The 22,998-nt window shown below is 37.3% G+C and overlaps 1 protein-coding gene across 1 annotated transcript in view; it reads right to left on the minus strand.

Annotated features, from left to right (window-relative positions):
• Positions 1 to 7,622: 7,622 nt before the first annotated feature.
• LOC124150121 (obg-like ATPase 1) overlaps positions 7,623 to 22,998 on the minus strand; it is a 410,349-nt gene continuing 394,973 nt past the window's right edge. Inside the window, exon 12 of the mRNA XM_046522047.2 lies at positions 7,623 to 8,645. Within this exon, the coding sequence (XP_046378003.1) occupies positions 8,538 to 8,645 (108 nt within the window). The 3' untranslated portion in view covers positions 7,623 to 8,537. The remainder of the gene's footprint in view (positions 8,646 to 22,998) is intronic.

Genomic DNA, 22,998 nt, shown 5'->3' on the forward strand with positions numbered 1-22,998 from the left:
ATACACTGGAGAAACAAGTATACTTATTTACGAAGACTTAGCAATTACACTTGGATTTGGACAGTCAGTATCAGTATTATTACCACCCAACAAACCAGTGACTGTATATGCATTACCCGATTTAGTTCCCTATAAAGAGTTGTGTATCCATCTTGATCAAATAAGCACGACGGATAATATTCAACAAGAAAGTCCTTCAACTCTACTCAGATGTGTTCCAGTGAAAAATGAAAAATACAATAGTGGTAGAACGGAATCTTTCTCGTCATTACAATATAAAAAATTGAAGCGTGGTATTATTTCAGACCTCAAAATTTCTGTATTAGATGTAAAACACCAACCAGTACATATAGGATACTTAAGTGTAACACTCCATATTAAAAATAATGGTTGATTCCATATTTAAGTTATGATATAGTATCATTGTATATTTGATATGTATGTTACACTCCCGGGAATAACAAATGGTCAGTCTATTCAACTGCTTCGTACTATCGATAACTCAGATGGTCAGCTTGAAGTCGCTCTATGCGATGTAACGTATTACCCACGGTGGACCAATATAAATGCTGCAAAAGGAAATAATGAGATAATACTATTAACTCCAACTGGTTTTATTATCAAACGCATTACTATACCTGATGGGTATTACAGCGTAATCTTACTCAATGATGAAATTTTGAAGCCTAATGGAGTAAGTCTCTCACAAAATGAGGCGACTGGGACAGTGAAATGGGACCATGCAAATATAATTGTAATAGAACAATCAGATACATTTAAATTTAGTCGCTTAATTGGCACACATCCTGATGGAGATACATTACCCGATTTAGTTCCCTTTAAAGAGTTGTGTATCCATCTTGATCAAATCAGTACGACAAATAATATTCAACAAGAAAGTCCTTCAACTCTACTCAGATGTGTTCCAGTGAAAAATGAAAAATATAATAGTGGTAGAACGGAATCTTTCTCGTCATTACAATATAAAAAATTAAAGCGGGGTATTATTTCAGACCTCAAAATTTCTATATTAGATGTAAAACACCAACCAGTACATATAGGATACTTAAGTGTAACTCTCCATATTAAAAATAATGGTTGATGCATCAGGCCCTGGAACGCTCAGACAATGTAATACAATTGCGCTTTCCGATCTCGGAGACACAGAAGGATTTGATAAACCCGGTAACAATGGTAAGTTATACGCTTTACACTTACATGATAATGTATACAAGCGGAAAGACGTCACATTCACGGGTAATCTAGAAGATTTAAGCGATGTCGACGTTAGTAGACTCATTAAAAACACTTCGTACAATATTATTCTCAACGGCGAGAATAAATGGCCTATGGTCGAAGCAAACATCGAGTGGCTACTGAATATCGTCATTACCCCAGCTTATGTGATGATGGGTAAGGGACATAATTTAACTAAGATAATAAATAGTGGCATCGTACTCGCGGCTTATATCCCATCAAAACGAAAAAGTGTGTTAGTCACTCCCCTGCCAGAAAACCCAGGTCATATGTTATATAGTCGTCCGTCAATCCAAAACGTTAGTTTAAATTTGATTACTGAATTCGAAGATATTAAAGTTAACTTGAGTGCAATACCTAATATTTCTACTCTTATTATTGAAGTCTTATTCGGAGATGCACCGGAAAATGCCTTCGAAATATTACCAGGTCTATCGATTAAATGGCTAAAGAAACACCAACGTCGACGTTGCAGTATTATTCATATCGGAGCATCACCCGTTGCAACCCTCGAGGGGGTCCAAATTATTAAAAGTGACAGCATTTCTCTTACTAAGATATTCTTGCCGTATAATATACATTTGATAAGGTTGATGTATAGTCTCAAAACATTTAAGCAAGACCAATTAAAAACTATTATATGATCGTAATATACACTATGAGTTTATATCCAGCGCTCGATGAAGCAATTGAAAAGATGGAAACTGTTGATGGATTTCGATTACATCAAATAAGCGACATAAAACATCGAATAGAGAAGGATAGGGAGTTGAGACTTGGATTGTATAAAAAGTATCGCAGAGCCGTGAATGCTCTGGACGGAGTTGACACCGCGCTTGTAGCAGCTGGCATGGGACTCGGTGTAGCCGGTGTCGGTTTACTATCAACTATAATCGCCGCGCCTATCGTGCTCGGTATGGAAATAGCCTCCGGAGTCTCGGGACTGGCAGGAATAGCGATAAAATTTATTTCTCGTAGGTTACAAAAGAAAGCATTAAAACACGATAGTATTCAGATACTAGCCGAAGCAAAGTTGAACAGCATTGAGGATCATATTTCGACAGCAATGGTCGATTGTAAGATATCCGAGGATGAGTTTCGTTCAGTGCTGTCAGAACTCACCAAATACAATGAAATGAAGCAGAAGATTCGATTAAAATCTCATAAGACCAGTGGTATTAGCGAGGATGAGAAAAAAAAGTTCATAGAACAGGGGAGGCAACAAGCGCGTCAATTATTCCGTGCCAAAAGCAAAGAACTGGTTGGAGATTAAAAATAGATTGCTTACTATCGTTTGATCACATTTAGACAAATGCTTACATAAATATATATAATAATGGAGATCGAAAAAGCTATTAAATGGAGAGAATTACCACAAGGTTTTTATTATATCAGTGATGTCAAACCAACCAAATACGGTTATCAATTGTTTCTTATCAATTTACAAGAAGAGTGTAGTTATATAGTCTGGTCTCCTAGTAAAATGAACGAAGAACTTAATAAAAATGTTGAATATCGCTTTATCGATAAAAATAATGAAGAATATTTTTATTACCATTTAGGCTCATCTAAAGCAATGATTGGCCCCAAGTATTGGTGAGCTGGAGTCAATTTAACTTAATCTCATGACTATCGTTGAATCGATCAGCGTTTACGCATAAAAAATTCCCTCTGTAGTAGCAGTATAGGTATATGAATCCGGCTCCAGTGGAAGTGGTCCAGAACCCCCATTACCTATACTACTCCCCCTTCCACTTCGTGGCGGGGGATAATAACGAGGTCTTGACAAGGCAATGCAAACAATGTGGGGATCACACATCAATAATATAGCCAAGCTAAATGAACTCGACAAGCATATAGCTCATGAGAAAACAAAACTTACACAGGCAGATGATGAATTCAGTAGACGCTGTGTTGCGAAAAGATTGCGTAACTTAGAAAACGAAAGATTAGCCTGCTTGGAAGCAGCTTCCACTAAAAGGAAAGCACTTTGCTCACCTATCAGTCGAATTCTATAAACTATTGATAAGTCCTCAATGATGATACTACACTGGCCAAAAAAATTAAAACAGCGTTCAGAGCATAGGGCATAACCATTACCAGTAATTTAACGGCATTGGGATTTTATTGTTAACCGGAGGCAGTGGTACAGGCCGTGGCAGTCCAACTAGGCCAGATGGTGTAAAAGAGTGGATAAAACAGCATTTAAAGGTATTAGGAGAAGCACTGGGAAAGCTCGCTGGGAAAGCCGCGTCTGCACATTCGGTATAATAGGGAAAATTGTTTCCTGGCTCTTGAATTTATTAGCCAAGACCGCCACTTGGCTTAGTCAAAACTTGTGTCCAGTGATTGTAGCAATTGTCGGGCTGTTCTAGGTATCCGCTAAAGACTATTTATCTAAATCATGAGTTAACCAGCCTTGACTCCAACTATAAGCGCCTTTTTTTCATCGATATGTTGTTGATTGATATGTTGGCGCCAATATGTGGTTTTACAACTTGTGGCTGTTGTACTTCTTACAGTAGATGACTGGGGTTTTACTTTTCCAGTTTCGCCTGTAATTGTTTGCGTTATTTATTCGGTGTTAAGATCTTAATTGAAACCTAATGTTTGTTATCGGTAGCAACCACAATTTTATTATTATAACTTACCACTTGAATAAGTTGCATGTTACTCGGTGACATGTACAGGCCTATCCCAAAAACATAGTTTCCTTTAGGTTCGGCATACTGTATTACATCTTGGTATCGCTTGATAGCCGAAGGTAGGTCAACGGGTGATGAAATAGCATCCCCTACGTTTGCAGTAAACTGCTTTTGAGCATCGAAAGCTGTCCCAGCACCAATGATGTTTGAGCGTGTTTGTGACTGAGCTCCAAGGAGAGCCCATATTAAGTTCTGATTGAGTCATTAATTCTTCCAACGCCAGGGTGAGTAAAACCTTCATTTAAAATGAATTTTTTCCAAGCATTTTCAGCATCTTGTGGTTGCTCAACCCCCACGCTTAAAGTTCATACGATCGTCTCTCCACTCGTTACTCAAGAGAGCAAAGCTCGGAAGAAGTCAACCCCTTTTCTTTAACAGAGTGTGCACCAGCGTACGGAATGCCTAGACCATGGTTAACTCCATGCAGACGCCAATCTTTATTGGCAGAAATAGCAAATTTCCCACAAATATGTTCATATGCCTGCCAATTGTACGGATTATTTGATGCACTCCATGCTTGTTCCTGTGGTAGTGGTGCACTTACTTCTGTAAGGATGCGCCTAATCTGATAATACACGTGAAAGAAGAAAACTTACTTAGTTTGTCGCGATGGTCACTAATAGATACTCCACTGCCTGTTATGGCACACACAAGTTTAGCTGGTTTTGCCAGAACTGCATTGGATTGGGGGACCAATCATGAACTGTTTCAAACGTTCGTTGCTGCGAACCTGTAATTTCTAAAGATATCACATATATATAATGTATTACCCACGGTGGGCCAATATAAGTGCTGCGAGTGGTAATGATAAGTTATATACGGATAAGGCCCTTCACACTATATCTCATGGGTTTAACAGCGTATGCACAATCAATGATAGAATTTTAAGCCTTTGGGAGCTAGTCTCATTCAAAATGAGACGAATGGGGTGCTGATTTTGGTCAGTCTGATTTCAGAGCACATGCTATAAAACTTGACAGGGGCTTAGCAAATATAGATATATAAATTTATAGGAGGAGAAGTGACACCCATCACAAAAGTGCTTGGATTTAAATTACCCTATATAGTTCCCTTTAAAGAGTTATGCATCCATCTTGACCAGATCAGTACAATGGATAATATTCAATTCAAAAGTCATTCAACTCTGCCAAGAGCTATTCCAGTCAAAGATGAAAAATACAATAGTGGTAGAACAGAATCTTTCTCATCATTGAAGTATAAGAAGTTAAGGTGGGGTCTTATTACAGACCTCAAAATTTCTGTATTAGATGTAAAACATCAACCATTAAATATAGGATATTTGAGTGCGACACTCCATATTATAAATAATGGTTCTTCAGGTCCTGGAATGCATAACCTTAGACAATGTAATACATTTGTGCTTTCTGATCTTGGAGACACAGAAGGATTCGACAAACCCTGTATTGAGGGCAAGTTATATGCTTTACACTTACAAGATAATGTATACAAGCAGAAAGAATTTAGCAGATTTAAATGATGTTGATGTTAGTAGACTCAATAAAAACACTTCATACAATCTTTTTCGCGACGATAACAATAAATTGACTAAGTTCGAAACAAAAATCGAATGGCTACTGAATGTCGTCATTGCCCCACCATATACGTGATGACTGATAAGGCACATCATTTAACTAGGATAATGAATAGTGGGATCGTACTCGGGGCATATATCCCCTCAAAACGAAAGAGTGTGATAGTCGCTCCCCTGCCTAGGCTATGTTATTTAGTCATCTATCATTAAAAGATGTTAGGTTAAATTTGGTTACTGAATTCAATGACATTAAAAATACTTTGAATGGTATGCCCGATCTTTCTTCACTTCTTATTGAAGTCTTGTTGGGGGATGCACCAGAAGATGCCCTCGAGATATTACGGGTCTATCAAATAAATGGCTCAAGAAACATGAACGTCAACATTGTAGTTTTATTATTCATACAGGAGGAAGGGCCGTTACACATCTTGGCATCCAAGTTCTTAATAGTGGGAGCATTTCACTTACTAAGATATTTATGCCATATAATAAACACCTAATAAGACTGATGTATACTCTCAAGGAATTGCCAAAAGACCAATTAAAGACTCTTGTATAATAATATATATTATGGGTTTATATACAGCGCTCAAAGAAGCATCTGAAAAGATGGATACTGTTGATGGATTTCGATTACATCAAATAAGTGACATTAAACACCAAATAGAGAAGGAGCTTGAATCTAGACTTGGATTACATAAAACGTATCGCAGAGCTTTGAATGCTCTTGATGGAGTTGACACTGCACTTGTAACAGCTAGTATGGGACTTGGTGCAGCCAGTGTTGGTTTATTATCAACTATAATCGCCGCGCCTATCGTACTCATGGATGTACTTTTCAGTAGAAAAATCACGTTTTTCAAATTTTGCAAAGAAAACCCAAATTGTTTGTCAAAAAAGTCCAAATGTCTCATGGATGATTTTTTTTAAAAGAGGAAAAAACATTTTTTCCAAATTTGTAATCTAAGTCAAAAACAATTTTTTTCTGAAAATGTCAAAAACTTTCAATTGGAAGGGGAGGGGAGAAGGAGGGACCACATGTCATTCTTAAACCATAGCTATCTGTTCTACCATTTAAATAATGTTTTTTTTCTGGCTACAATAAAGTTATAACATTTCTGTTGGTGCAGTGTATATACTAGGCATGTGAAAATAGATACTGTACTGTGTCTAGGTTCATGGTGTAAGACATGTTTTTATTACAACAAGAGTTTGCCACTAACGTGGCTATATCCCCCGCAGAATTTATGACATAATTAAATCTAAACAAACCATAACCTTTTTTAATCGAGGTGGAACTTGTCATGGAAATTGTAAAAAAAAGAAGAGTTTGGAACCTAAGTCCATCTTGCTGCCATGGAAACGTAAATAAATAAAAATTTCTAAAATTTCTAAATAGCAAAAGGCACCAGTTCAGTATGTACCTGACAAACCTGCAAAGTTTGATGAAAAAATATTGAACGATTCCGGAGTTTTGCTCCGGAATCGAACCCTACCCTTACAGAACCTAAGTCCATCTTGTTGCCATGGAAACGTAAAAAAATAACAATTTCGAAAATTTCTTAATAGCAAAAGGCACCAGTTCAGCATGTACTTTAACAGACCTGCAAAGTTTCATGAAAAAATATTGAACGGTTTTTGAGTTATGCTCTGGAAACAAAACGTGACTGACGGACGTACAGACGGACGGAGCCCGTTTCTATATCCCCCGCCGACTTTGTTGGGCGGGGGATAATTACATTTAAGGCCAAGGCATGTCGGCCAGTTACCATTTGCAACTTTCAAACAAATGTCAGACAAAAGCATAGGTGGCCAGTGTCTGTGCAGCAATCTGGCATTAATTTGTTTGTTTGTTTGTTTGTTTTTTAAAACCGCACTCAGCAACATTCAAGCTATATGACAGTAGTCTTGAAATAATCGTGTCTAGAACACACAATCCAGTGATTGACATCATGAGCATCAATCAACTAAGTCAGTGTGCCTGACCACCCGATCCCATTAGTCCCCTCTTACGACAAGCATAGTTGCCTTTTACGTCAAGCATGGGTTCCTGAAGACCTATTCTACCCCGGATCTTCACATGTACTGGCATTAATAGGCTTTTCACATATGATTGGTACTTCATTTTATTCATCAGTTGGCAGATCATGACAGTATCAGTGACAAGTATTTCAAGAACATTCCTAAGTGCTATATGAATATATGCCAGTATTCAAATGATATAACCACAACATGAATAGAACTTCAAAAATACTTTCACACTCAGCAATATTCCAGCCATATCATGGCGGCCCCTAAATAATAAAGTCTCAACCAGACAAGTCATTGATATCAACCAAGTTATCGAACCTGACCATCCAATCCATATGGTCAGCTGTTACGACCAGGATGACCTACACTGACCCGGAATCCCCATCGGGACACAGGTATTAGAAGTGTGTAAAGAAATATTTGAATGATAAACACAAATTTTGTTGAAATCCATTTATATACATTGAGGTCCAGAAACCAATACTGGGCCAGTCTGCGACTGATCATGTGACCAACATAATTATAAAAAATTTCATCTTAACTAGCTTTTATGAGAAAATTTTAAGGAACAACATTTGGCAGATAGCTTTCAATATTTGAATCAATCCAAAAACCAAAAATGCTTACAGGATGCATGGTGTCATGGCTGACAATGTAACAATATGCATGAAGCTCTACCGGTTGAGCAATTTACACTTAACCACTCACTCTAGCAATTAGCATTCTTTTATTTTCTGTTGGTAACTCATATTACATGAGCATAAACATTTACATTCTAGATGCATTTGCACTGTAAAACAGAAGATTTTTAACCAAAAAATGTATTAGGGATCATTAGAGGTATGCTCACATGAACAGTTTTTGCATGATGACAATCATGAAAATGTCAAGGTTGTTGATGAAACAGTCCTTCATACAAATCATAAACGCATGGCTACAAAGTAGAATAATTACACTTATTCATAATTGCCACTTAGGAAAGTGTGTGTAGATCACTTCTTTTTCCCTGTCAGTCCTGCTCCAGCATTAAATTTGAAGTAGATAATGTCCCCATCTTCGACAACATAGTCACGTCCTTTCTGCTTGTATTTTCCAGCAGCCTGAAAACATGAAAAATACCAAAGAAATAAATACAGAAGAACCTTCAGCATCATTGACTCGACATCACTTTTAACATTGTGAATATATTATATGTATTATTATCATGTAAACGAAGTGACTGTAATATCTGTTTCACACTCTCACACTCTATCTCTCTGAAGTTGGCAAAGTCTCCCTAATGTTTCCTGATGGCACTGAAATGCTCTCGGTGGCATGTTGATGCCTCGCATCAAAGTCTTCCATAAATACTTAAATACATGTCATTCTTGAATATATTTCAGGTCTGTAGACTTGTCGTATCGAGGCAGTAATTGATTTGTAATTATGTTTTTCAATGTTTTTAATGTCTCCCTTTAATGTCTCTTAATTGCTTTAGTTGAACTGACATTAACTCTAGGAGTTTTTGAAAGATTAAAAAATGGCAGGGTTGTTTCCGAGGCAAAACATGAAACTTTGTGAACACACCAGTGCCTTTAGCTCTTCAGGATTTTAAAATTGGGATATACTGCATTTCGAAGGCAGCAAGTCGGAAGTTTGGATTCAATTAAGCAATTATTGATTTCTAATTATTTGCGTTTCAAAGACAACACATTGGTTGTATATTACAATGACAGTAAGTAGATAGACTAGGGGAAAATGTCACATTTTCATGTTTGAGTTTTTGCTCTCAATCAGTTCTCTGTACAAGGTTTAAGAAATCCATTGATCCTACTTTTTCGTAAACTATATTAGCAGCCATCTTGGCTGATTTTTTGACCATTTTGAATCATCAAATGTCCTCTTCTTCACAAAGAAAACTTATTCAAAAGAATGGCTTAAGTGGTGAAATGAAGACAACACATATTTAGGACTGTTCTGTTGCACAATTAAATGAGAACAGGATTCACAGACTATTCGTCTGGTTTCAAATATGTCTCTTGTAACTCCCATATAATTTACGTATCATTGTGAAGTGTCAACGTGAAATCAATTTCAAGGAATTTGTGTTCCACTCCAGGGTAAGTTTCTAAGATAACTGTACTCGCCATCACTGATTATTAGTGAAATAAAGACACAATATCACTTACCTTTGTAAACACTTCAGTCAGTTTAATAAGTTAATACATAAATGAGACCGAAAAAGACATTTTACAATTCTAGTTTTACATCATATCTACTACTTATGCTCATTCATTGATAGAACATTTCAGGGGTATAGTACCCAATAATTGGATGCGATGTCTTTTCTTGAACTCTTAAACTTCAGAACATTTTGTGATACCTGTTTAAAATGACCTCATATTTTGCTGAAAGTGCTGACAAAATAATAATGACTGTTGAGTCATATCAAACAATTATATTTCCCTGATAGCTATGATTCTAGTAAAACTCATGTAAAAAGGTAGACATCTGAACAATTTCTTAATTTATTTTCTTATCAAACAAATCAGATGAATGGATTTCTTGAAGTTTACATTAGAGAGAGTTTAAAGGGGCACTGATCTAACGCAATTCCCCGGACTGGTTGTTGCCTTTGTTATTGTTTTTCCCCCGTGAGTACCCAGATGATATGCAAAGCAACTGAGCGTGACACGAGACTGGGCTACCGTCTGCAAGGACAGCTAAATTAACTTGGAGGCTGGAGGCAATATTTGTTTTACGCATTTTTGAACACTGATTGGTCAACTGTGATCTATAAAGATTTCGACAAAGGGCGCATGTTTATTAATTTCTTCAGCCTAAACAAACAGACAAAAGGAACGGCGGAGCTCATCGGATGTCGTCATTTGGAAATACCCCAGATGGTTATAGTTTAATAATAATAAAAAGTATCCATGCAGTGAAAGCATTTTCGGATTTCGGATTGCGTCGATAATACGATTACTACTCCCTTGTTGTCATCAGCGTTTTCTGGTATAACCCTACACGTGTGTATTTGTCGTCATTCACTTGATGCTCAGTTAATGAATTTATTACAGGTACAAATAGTGGTAGCACCACTTAGATTACCTGACAAAGGTTCCCATTTGGCATTTATTATGTCTGGGGTAATTATTCAATCTAAATCCAGGTTTGAAGTGAGGTGAAATGTGTGTTGTGTAATATGCACGTGGCAGCCCAGCAAGAGGTGAATGATCAGTTGATTTCCTTTTTTTGTGAATCAACAGATCGTTCCTAGTCATCAAAGGATTAACAGAAAATACGTTGATTGATTAATCACTGTTATATCGCACAGTGGATATGTCAAAAGTGAGTGTTTACATGTCTAGGTTTACTAAAACGAAGGGAATACACTCATATCATGGCGTGAAGTGCCGATGTAGAAACAACATACTTTGTTCAAAGGGTTAACTGATAATACGTTGATTGATTGCTCATTGTTATCTATCACTTAATGGATTTTTTAGGAACCGTGGACGTTATGAAAATAGTTGTCACGTGGGCTTTCTCAGCCGACCCTTGAGACTTGAAACCTATGTGAAACACCTGAAACAATCTAAGTGATCAGTTGAGAAATGAACATGGTTTATAATATCCCGAAACGATATATATCTTTTAAAATATTTGATTGTTACAGAGACACGTGACATCGAATAGGTTTCTTTGTACAGCTGCAGACGAGTGGGATATTGTTCCTTTGTGTGGATATTCACGGATACATTCCTCGAACAAGGAAGCTGCCTAAAATTTATATACATAAATTTGGTAGGTTGAAGTTATGGTATTTGCATTTTGTTTTCCTTCATTTGCCTTAGCATTGAACTGATTCGTTCTTGTTCCTCTACGTCTTGGTTGGGAAATTCTTCTGCGCGATAGACGTTGTTTTCACAAGTCTTTTCCTTTGTAACCGTCAATTTGTAAAATGTGATTCTCTCAGGCAATTTATAAAATGTGTAAATATTTCAGTCATTTTTACTGAAAAATCTGCCCAGAATGACTAAAATTGATTAAGACGATCAAATGGCCTAAAAACATCACAACAGATTATTATGTAGGATTAGAAGCAAACAACATAGAAATGTACTTTTCAACGTAACATTTTCAGTCTCTTGGTGATGACATTAAACATCAAAACGTTTGGAATTCGTTATCATAATAATACAGATGGAAATGTTTTACAGTCACTTTGTAAAATAACTGAATATTTAGGCGTTTAATAAATTTGAAAATGTTAAACATTTTGACAGTAAAAAAATATACAACCTATAAAAAAAGCAATGCTCGGGTGAAATATTTACTTTGTGTTGCAAGTCAAAATAGTGTAAAGGAAAATCGCAAATTTACCAAGCAAGTGACTTATCAAAACTTCGTCACCATTACCGATGCTACCCACAAAGATACCTACATTTCCTTATTATCTCGAAAACTGTATTTCATTTTATTGATCAATGTAACCATACGCCCTTATTACTACCCATAAAAGTGACTAATGCGCTTACGAATGGCGCAGCAGAGGTCGCGAACTAGTCTAGATTTCTGCTATACATCCGGGTACTCACTGGGAAAAAACAATAACAAAGGCAACAACCAGTCCCGGGGAATTGCTTTAGATCAGTGCCCCTTTAATGAGAACAATAAATCAAACTTGAGCAAACAAGCCAGTATAAGTACAAAAGCCCATCACCACAACTAAATCACAACTTTGCATAAAATAGTACCACAGAACTGTAACAAAGGCAAAAGGGCACATCCAGATGTAAATTCATACGCATGGGCTAATCCCCAAAATGCGATAAGAGCTGTTTGAGAGATTTTTGTGGAATACATGCCATTGCAATAAGAAAAGGGCATGTTAATTATATGTGTTCTGTATGTTGGATTGGGGTCAAAGGTAGTTACTGTTTATGCAAGGGTCACGGTGCTGACAAAAGTTGAAAAAACTGTTCCAGATTATTTATGAAAGGAAGAAGGATTACTGGAATGAGAGAAAGAAATTGGGTAGAATTAATACCAATTAGAGATTAGTTCACATGTAGTTATACATCACAATGGTTTTTGTCAGAGAGTTGAAGGCTTTGGCAAAACAACGTGGTCTACATGGTTATTCTCGAATGAGAAAAGCTGAATAGTTTACCTTACTCGGTTTGGAATAAAAAACCCAGACTGTTAGAGAACTCAAAGCTCAAGCAAGAAACAGTGAGCTGAGAGGTTATTCTCGAATGAAAAAGCTGAATTGATTGCTTTACTGAATGTTGTTGAACCGGTTGTTGAACCCGTTGTTAATAATAATCAACCAGTTGTGTTAAGATTTGTACCCACAGCTGGCGTTGGTAAATATCTAAGAGGATGGAAGATGGATATTAATTCCAACATGGATGTTAATGACCCATCGTATTGAGCAAAATTAAGGCGGAGTTAGATGATTTAAATAGTATAAAATACTAATGTTTAAAATGTCATTGAGTAAAAATAATACAGACGATAGCGCTGAATATACCAAACCTTATTTCAGGGGCAACCAAATCTGGGTCTATAAGCTCATCATTAGATACATCAATTCAGGGGATACAGGAAACTTTAGAACGCTGTACTAATAGAGGTTCGGAATGCATGGGGCTTGGATAGAATTGATACTTTATATTTAGATATAGCAAATCATATGCCTTTGAAAGGTGGATCTTATATAGATTTACCCTCATATCAAAGAAGAAAAAAGCCATAATTAATGTAAAAAATAAAGGCAACGACTGTTTCAGAATGATGATAATAGCTGCATTGTTCCCTGCAGACAAACAACCGGATAGGCCTTCGAGCTATCCCAAAGACGTTGACCCTTACCTTGATGTTATAGATGATTCTACACCTATCTCACAAATTGATAAGGCAGAAAAGCAAAATAATTTAGCTTTAAATGTTTTCGGACATTCTTCAAAGGGAATTGTTGTACACAGGATAAGCACTGCCCAGAACATATTCCCAGAATCAATTCATTTCTGATCGAAAAAGATGGGAAATATCATTATACGTTGATAATGAGTTTAAACAGGCTATTATACTATCAAACAACCCATAAGGAAAAGAAATATTCTGCAAAAGATGTCTGCATGGGTAGAGCAGACAAGATCTTTTAGAAGCACATAAAGAAGATGGCAGAGGTGTTGGGCAGACTGCTATCAGGATCGATATGCCTTAAGAGGGTAAAAATATATTAAAATTTGGGCATTATTGTAATCAAATGCCAGTACCGTAGATAATTCACGCTGACTTGGAATCACTTATCAAACCTATCGAAAATACCGAAAACAAATGCACCCATAATTTTCAGAGGTCCCGATGCAGCGGAAATGTTCCTAGAATATCTACAATATGAAGAGAGAATAATCATGAAAAATTTATCGTGTAAGAAACCCATGTGTATGACGAAGGATGATTGGATGGCATATAAGAAGTCAACGAGTTGTCATGTTTGTAATAAACCCCTGAATGGGGATTCTGTAAGAGATCATTGTCACGTCACGGGTAATTACAGGGAAGTCGCACATAACGAGTGTAACCTGAAATTAAAAATGAATTCTCAAACAATACCCATAAAATGTGTTGCATAACCATAGAGGATATGATTCTCATCTGCAAGCTATCTCAAAGACTGATGAGCATGTGAGATTCCTAATAATATGGAAAGATACATATCATTCTCTTTGACTAAAACTATACATTATACGGACAAGGATGGGAAAGTGAGAACAAAACAAAGTAATGGGCTTAGATTCATAGACTCCATACAGTTTCTTTAATCTGCCCTGGACAATTAAGCTAATGCGAACAATTCCGATGACTTTGCTATAACAAATCAATACACTGTTTGGTTAACACGGCATTTGTTGCTGAGAAAAAGTGTATATCCTTACGAATATATGGATGATTGGTCTAGATTTGACAAACTAAATTACCACCTCTTGAATCATTCTATAGTAACTTAACAGAATCTAAAATAACCAATGCTTATTATGTACATGCTCTGACGGTGTGGGATAAATTAGGTTGTAAGAATTTAGGCAATTATCATGATCTGTACTTAAAAACCTATGGACTGTTACTCGCCGATATATTTGAGATATTTAGAAAGACATGTTTAAAACAATATGGCTTGGATTGGGCATGGTACTATTCCAGTCCCGGACTTTCGTGGGATGCATTGTTGAAGAAGGCTGGTGTAGAATTAAGATTACTCAATGATAATGATATGCACTTGTTTGTTGAGAAAGGATTAAGAGGTGGTATATCGATGAAGGCGAAAAGGTATTCTAAAGCCATTAATAAATTAGTGGAAGGATATGATTCGAGTAACCTACCACACATATTATATCTATTGTATCTACATATTATATCTACAATTTGTACGGATGGACGATAAGTCAACCTTTACCCACAGGTGGTTTTGAGTGGGTAAAAAATATTGATCTGAAGATATTCCCACAGATTCTGATAAATGTTACATACTAGAAGTTGACTTAGAATATCCAAAAGAATTACACAAAGACCATAACAGTTATCTGTTAGCTTCTGAAAAATTAATGATTAATAGAGATTGGATGTCAGAATATCAACACTCCTTTATGGGTAATACCAGGTTAGCTAACAAAGAAAAACACAAACCAAATTTGATGGATAAGACAAAACATTTAGTCCACTGTAGAAATCTCCAGTTATATCTATCACTGGCATGAAACTAAAGAAAATTAAGTTTGGTCAAAGACCTTGGATGGAGCCCTATATAAGGCTGAACACAGATTTAAGAAAGATAGCTACTAGCGTTTTTGAAAAGAACCTATATAAGCTCATAAATAACTCAGTATTTGGTAAAACTATGGAGAATCTAAGGAAGCGTGTTGATGTTACATTGGTCAGATCAAATGAGGAAGAAAGGCTTCGGAAACTTATAGCTAGTCCGGCTTTAAACAGAAGTAAGATATTTGATAACGACTTAGCTGCATTACATATGCAGAAGAGTAATATAAAATTCAACAGACTAGTGTACGTTGGTATGAATATTCTTGACTTGTCAAAACACTTAATGTATGACTTTTATTACAATGAACTTAAGAAGCAGCATGGTGATAGATGTGAGGTGTTATATACCGACACTGATTCATTGTTGATGAAAATACAAACCGAGGATGTGTATAAAGATATGGCAGAAAAAATAGATATGTACGATACGAGCGATTACCCTAAAGATAATCTATTGCACAGTGCTGTAAATAAAAAGGTATTAGGTAAGATGAAGGATGAATGTGCTGGAACTCCTATTTCGGAGTAAGTTGGATTAAGACCTTAGATGTATTTATTCTATAAAGAAGTCCGATAATGAGGAGATAAGAAAAGCGAAAGGTGTTAAGAAGTATGTTGTAAAAAAGCATATCAAATTGTAAAAAAGCATATCAAACACCAACAGTATAAAGAATCATTATTCAGTGGTAGATCATTCAAACACGAGATGAACACTTTAAGAAGTGACAATCACAGGATATATGGATTAAGAATGAACAAGACATCATTATCCCCATTAGATACAAAGGATGGTGTAACTACCTATGCTTATGGAGGCGATCATTTGATCACATCGTGGTTTTTGCATAAAAAATTACCCCTGTAGTAGTAGTATTTGGGTATAAATCCGGCCTAGGTGGCAGTGGTGCAGAACCCCTATTGTCTATACTACTCAAAACAATGCTAATTAAAAAATAACCATCATACGAATATGAAAGAGTTGGTTTTTTAACTGTACATAATATTTGTTTTGTGATTTTGTTTATAGTCACCAAGGCCTGGGTGGCAATTAAGTTGGTGATGTGACCATATATTTCTCAGAGAATGTTATACCTTGGAAAAAAGGAATGCGGGCACATATTTACAGTTTTGCAGTTCTGTTCTGTTGGAGAAATGTACATGAAAACAACCTACCTCTTTTTTTATAGTTAGTCTGGCAGGACTTCCTGGGTTTGTTGTAATATGCAAAGGGATGCTCCTGTCCCTAAATTTTGTTTGTTTGTTTATTTGTGTTTAATGCTGCATTTGGCAATATTCGAGCTATATGACAGCGGTCTGTAAATAATCGAGTCTGGACCAGACAATCCAGAGACTGACATCACGAGCATCGATCTACGCAATTGGCATACGATGACATGCATCAACCAAGTAAGCGAACCTGACCACAAGATCCCTAAAGGTACATATACCACTGTTGAACAGTTGTGAAAAGGTTTCGTTTATAAGACAATCTAACAATGTGTTTGTCATTCCATGAATACCTTTGGGTTAAGCAGCTTTTAAGTGCTTGATATTGACAGTTTTATATAAAAATGAAAAGAAACAAGAGTTTGCCACTAATGTGGCTATATCCCCCGCCCCTGTTGCAGAATTTATGACATAATTAAATCTAAACAAACCCTAACCTTTTTTAACTGAGGTGGAACTTGTCATGGAAATTGTAAAACCAAAAAGAATTTGGAACCTAAATCCATCTTGTTGGGCGGGGGATAATAAAATCCAAATTAAAATCTGAATAAACCTAGCCCTAAACAGGACAGCGTAAAATCATTTGCACTCAAGTTATGGGTCGCTTGACCAGTGCAAAATCATAAGGATTTTACTTTGAAATGTCGATGATCAAAACCCTTAGGCCAAGCCATGTGACAAACCAGATAGAATGAAAACTATAAAAGCCCTAATTTCTGAGGTGTCCATACATTTCCATTTTGTTCCTGCTTGTCAGACAAGAGATAAGCCGAATACCTGTTTTATTTACCAATTAAAAAAAAGAATCATAAAGACAAGAAATATTTCTTCATCCCATTGTTCAATGAAATCGAGTCACCATGTAGATCTACCTAGTTTCATCCATTCCGAGGATGAGGGGTTATCAGAAAAAATATTCATTAACAACTTCAGTATTCAGAATTGTCTTTCCTGCAACAGTAGACCAATAACAATATTATGTTGTTATTAGGAGCACCTTTAGAACACAATACCTCAACTTCTCAAGAGGACGATCTCTGCCGTAGGTCACGTCTACAAGCAACCAGGTTTTTTTTAAGGTCACGTTTTGTCAGGTCACGTGTCTCAAAGACAAGCAACCAGTTTTGGTGACGCAAACTCGCAACCTTCAAATTCTTAACCTTACAGCTAAACTGACTGAGCTACCTCCGCGCTGAAACTAAGTGCAAATTTACCTAGTCATGCCTACAATATTGCGGAATGAAAAGAGTCGAATAGGTGAAGGAGACTTTTAAAGGTCACAGGTTGACATGTTGTCTCATGACTTAAATCTACGGACGCTTATGAGTGATCCCTATCCCATTTGGCACACTCATCACCATTCCATAATCTACAAGATACTGAGTAGTGATCATGAGGAATAAGCCAATATGGTGCAAAATGAAGACGGTTCAAGGCATGATGACAGATGATTTTTGTTTCAGAAAAGTGTGGTAGGGAACATAGTAAAGATAATGTGGATAATATACACAAAGAAAAAAGTTAAGCACACCCTTATATATTTCATTATTGTTTGGTCCCAATATTTGTAACAGTCACGAAAGATATGATTACGGGAAGAATTATGTTTTCTCGAGATGATGTAATGAGTCAAGCTCACGTGCCATGCATGGTATTCCCGTGCAGCATGCTACCCTCGAGTATCTCTAAAAGGAGTATATCCAAACGTTAAAATTGCTTTCTTAACCTCGGTTGTAAACAGTTATTCCATGACATTGTGTGACCATGGCACGAAGGCGATTATCAAATGCCACAAGATGGCAAATAATCGGCATGCATAACGCAGGAATGTCTTGTAATGCCATTGGTCGGAATTTGGGGTATAATCACACTGTGGTAAGCTGTTTAGTCAAGAAACATGCTGTGACCGGTGATGAACAGGACCGTCCCAGATCCAGAAGACCACCTGTGATGACACATCTCGAAGACAGGGACTCGTCTGAAACAACTGTGGTTGCCCAATCGTCGTTTCAGCACCAGAACCGTCAAGAACCGGCTGAAAGCAGCAGGACAGAGGGCTAGACGAGTCATAAAGCGTCCCTTGTTGAGAGATCACCACAAAGCTGCTAGTTTAGCATGGTTTATTGCGCCACAGAACGGGAATCTGAGAACTTGGGAGACGAATCCATTGGTCAGACGAAAGTTGCTTTCTGCTCCAATTCACTGATGGAAGAATGAGAGTAAGGAGGCACCGGAACATGGCCTAGAACCCCAGGAACATTAAACCGACTGTTGCATACGTTGGGGGATCGGTAATGCTTTGCGGGTGTATCTCTCATGATTGCAGGTTGGATTTGGTCACCATAAGGGGCAACTTAATAGGGGCTCAGTACATCCGTGACGTTTTGAGGCCAGTCATCGTTTCTCATTTTGACAACCACCCTCTTGCTACTCGACCTCAGTACATGGATGACAATGCCAGTCCTCATCGTTTGCATGCAGTCGTGGATAACATGAGGGCCAATGCAATAACGACTTTTCCCTGGCCAGCAATGAGCCCAGATTTGAACTCCCTTGAACATGTTTGGGATATTCTGGTGTGGCGCATACAGGCACAAAATCCTCCTGTACAAGATTTATGCCAATTGGAAGCAGCATTGCATCAGGATTGGTTGTTGTTGACCCATCAACTGATAAAACGTCTGACTGGAGGCATGAGACGTAGGGTGGAATGCGTCATCCAGGCACATGGTGGTTATACCCCCAACTGATCTGTTTCACGTGTCAAGTCAAGTAGAGACTTTCAGGAACATTTTCACATGGAACATTTTCACATGAAACATCAAACGTAACTCGTTTACTTAATCCTGCTGCTCCATACCTTTTTGAGGTATTGTCTAAGGTCAAAAACAGTACCTGTGTTACCATGATGTTTTTGTCAGTAAATTTCAATCACAACTCACCAAAATCTTCTTTATTTGTTGTCTAATGTTTGTTTTATCGGATGACATTGGTATCTCCCAGCTCCTGTGGTCAGTCATCCCATGCCATGATTTTTGCCATTTGTCATGGTTCAGAAATAGGGGTGTGCTTAACTTTTTTCTTTGTGTATAGTAAGGAATAAGGGAGGAATAAGCATGGGTAGTGATGCCACATGAGTGGGTCCTCTTTTGAGTCATTACTGAATAAACATTGCGCGTGAAAGTTCCAGGACAGTTTCTAGTAGCCAAAATATTCTATATTAAACCATTTCATACTGCTTTTTCAATGTTTTTGTGTGAAGAATGTAAGGAGCCTCTGTCGAAGCTATAATAGCTACTAAACAGGTATCTAAACCTAATAATCATAAAGCTGGGGTTGATTGATCGCAAAGGAGATCTAAGGGCTAAGGATAGAGTTTGGGTAACCTACCCTAACACCGGCGATAATGGATGAGTTCAATGCCAATATAGTGAGTGAGTGAGTTGGGTTTAACACCACTTTTAACAGTATTCCAGTTATCGTGACGTGTCAGCTTAATGCAGGAGGAAAGCTCGAAGTGATGCAGGTCTCAGACATTTACTACCTCGGTGAAACCCACGAGCACAGGTAGGGTGCTGACAAACCTAGAAACATAATTGGGGTGAACCATGATTTGAACCCTCAATCATAGGTTTCTAGGTTCTACTACACCAAATCAGAACCAGTTGGGACAGTGCGGTTTTCGTAGGGAGCCCTCATTGCAGATGGAGAGATATCTGCAGGCTTACTTCATAATACTGCAAGTATTCTCGTGTTTGTTTCACTCAAATGAGAAACAAGTGAAACAAGTGAAATGCTGAGAAGAAAGTGCAGTATATCTACAATTTTGAGTGAAACGATGTCCATTTCAATTTAAATCTAAATTTGGGTATGGGTTGAAGTCGCTAGATCAATGTTGGGGATCAATGAAATGTACATCATTGAAAAAACAATGTAAAATGCTTTCATATGATATATTACATGACCATGATGAAGAACTATATTAGATCTTGATTTTGAAAACAGGTCAAAATGCCGGCCATCTTGAAATTCAGAATAGATGTTCACAGAAAAACTTGAAACATCATTTTTCATTTTAAGTTTACAATTGTTGTGTTTTTAAGCATTGTTGCAATTATCCCACTCATTCACTACATCAACATAATCTACCACCATATCTCAATAAGCAATTTTCGTCAAAATTGTTTTTTGGGGGTGGGTAACATTGTGTACAATATCTCAGCCCCTATGTAATATATTTTCATTTTGTTTTCTGTATAGGATAGTACAATGGTTCAGGCATATTTTAATACCCAGTTGTAGTGGTTTTATTGTCACAATTCAATGGAATTAGTGTGTTACCTACTCACTAGATTTGAAAATGAAGTAAAAAAACATTATTTTATCAATGTTTCCACTGAGAATTAGAATAGCAGTTATATGAAACAAAATGCTTGCCAAATTCAGATAACCGAACACATTACCTGTAATCAAAGACATAATTTGGATAGTTTAATGACTTAATAAAAATGTTACAGCCAATTTTGTCAAATTATGCATTTTCCCTTCAATTTATGCAATTTCGACCCCCTGAAAATTCAAGCACACTTGCAAGCTTAATACCCAATGAAAACTGTGTACAGAAACCTCCTTTATGCAATAGAAAAGGTTTAAGGTATACAGGAAAATGTGGGAACAAAATCTAAACTAAGCCTCTTTTCCGCTGGTGGCCAACTGACTAAGAACTGGTGGTTTACTAAATATAGCAGAAAGCACTAAATATTTTATAGAAAGCACTAGTTCAGGAAAGCACTTTTATTTTCAATATATTTTTTATTTCATTTTTTTGGGTTTAATTCAAGTAGCTAAAATGATTATAAATAGGTACTAATATACACATTATTTTTTTTTCATGAATTTTCATTAATATGTACAGGAATACAGTTTATTAGGTAAATTATATTGGCGCTGAGGGGGCAGTGAGAACCCAGTGGTTTAAGGCGCCGTAATTCACTGTGCGGAGTTGCGTCCCTTGGGCATGCTAGAGGTTACACACAACCAAATGTTTTCCCATAGACTTCTCTAGTAACGTTATATTTCTTTTTAAAATAACTAAACATTCAACAGCTATTACCTGTACATGTGTGCACAGTTTGGCCTTAGAGCAGCAATAAAAACATAAAAAATGACTAGTTTAGCCAGCTCCTTTTCCGAGTACAGGAAGCTAAACACACCACCCCCAGTTTTGCACCAAATGTCACCTCCTTGAAAATAGCTGTGGTCACATTCAGCATGTCATCATGTTGAAAAAGACAGTACTAAATATAGAAAAACATGGTCAGTTTTAATAACTGGATGGATGTACATTTGAAAGACATAAAAATCTTACAGAATATCCTCCAATCACAGCCTGCAGATAATGCTTGCCAAATTCAGATAACCGAACACATTAATTGTGTACAGATACCTCTTTTATGCAATAGAAAAGGTTTAAGGTATACAGGAAAATGTGGGAATGAAAATCTTGTTTTTCACCCCTGGCCAACTGACTATCTCATGAAACATGCACCAAATAAAAACTCAAAAGTGAAAAAAACTAAATTAACATATCTATTGATTCTAGTAAAATCCTAGATATTTTTTATACTTGTATACTTATCCTGCATTACTCCTTAATGCATATTACTGCTTGTTCTTGACAGAGAAAAGAGCTGTCAGGGGGTCTTTGCTTGAAGAAGTTGCTCCAACTAGCTGAGAGGCCAGCCCATCACGCAGCTCCCACGTGACCAAAGGAAGTGACGTCACGGATCCTCACATTACTCTGTAGTCCGAAACATCGGAAGGCATCGTGGGGAGGTAGATCTGTGATGGGTGGGTCCCTTTAGACGCTGTAATGCAGGATAAGTATACAAATATAAAAAATATCTAGGATTTTACTAGATTTTTTACTTATCTTGCATTACTCCTTAATGCATCTTTATCGGACGGAACCGGGGGCTGGCATACCTTCAGATATGGACTTTCATCTTTATTTCCAGACTCTGTTCCCTAGCCAATCCTTGGCTGTGTGGTCAGCATCGGGTGACCACTCCATGTGTGGGAACCTCCCATTCCCTCAGCCAGTCCTCGGCTGTGTGGTTGGCATCGGGTGACCACTCCATGTATAGGAAACTCCGTTTCCGTCAGCCCATCTTCGGCTGTGGTCGGCCTGGATGACCATTACATGGAAGGGAAGAGTCAGGTATGCGTTGTGTCCTGGTACTGCGCAGCCTGACAATAACGCTCGGTGAGTTCGAGACTGGAGCACTGAGCCGTATGCAAATGAGGCATGAACCTTCGAGTCCAGGGTTACGCCAGAGGAGGTCAAAAGGCCGGCTCTGGACTTGGAGGCGTGGTCAATGACGTGTAGTAGTGGTGACCTGCTGGGCCAATACT

This window comes from Haliotis rufescens, unplaced genomic scaffold (genome assembly GCF_023055435.1).
Source record: "Haliotis rufescens isolate VD_foot unplaced genomic scaffold, xgHalRufe1.0.p SCAF_4, whole genome shotgun sequence".
NCBI lineage: Eukaryota > Metazoa > Mollusca > Gastropoda > Lepetellida > Haliotidae > Haliotis > Haliotis rufescens.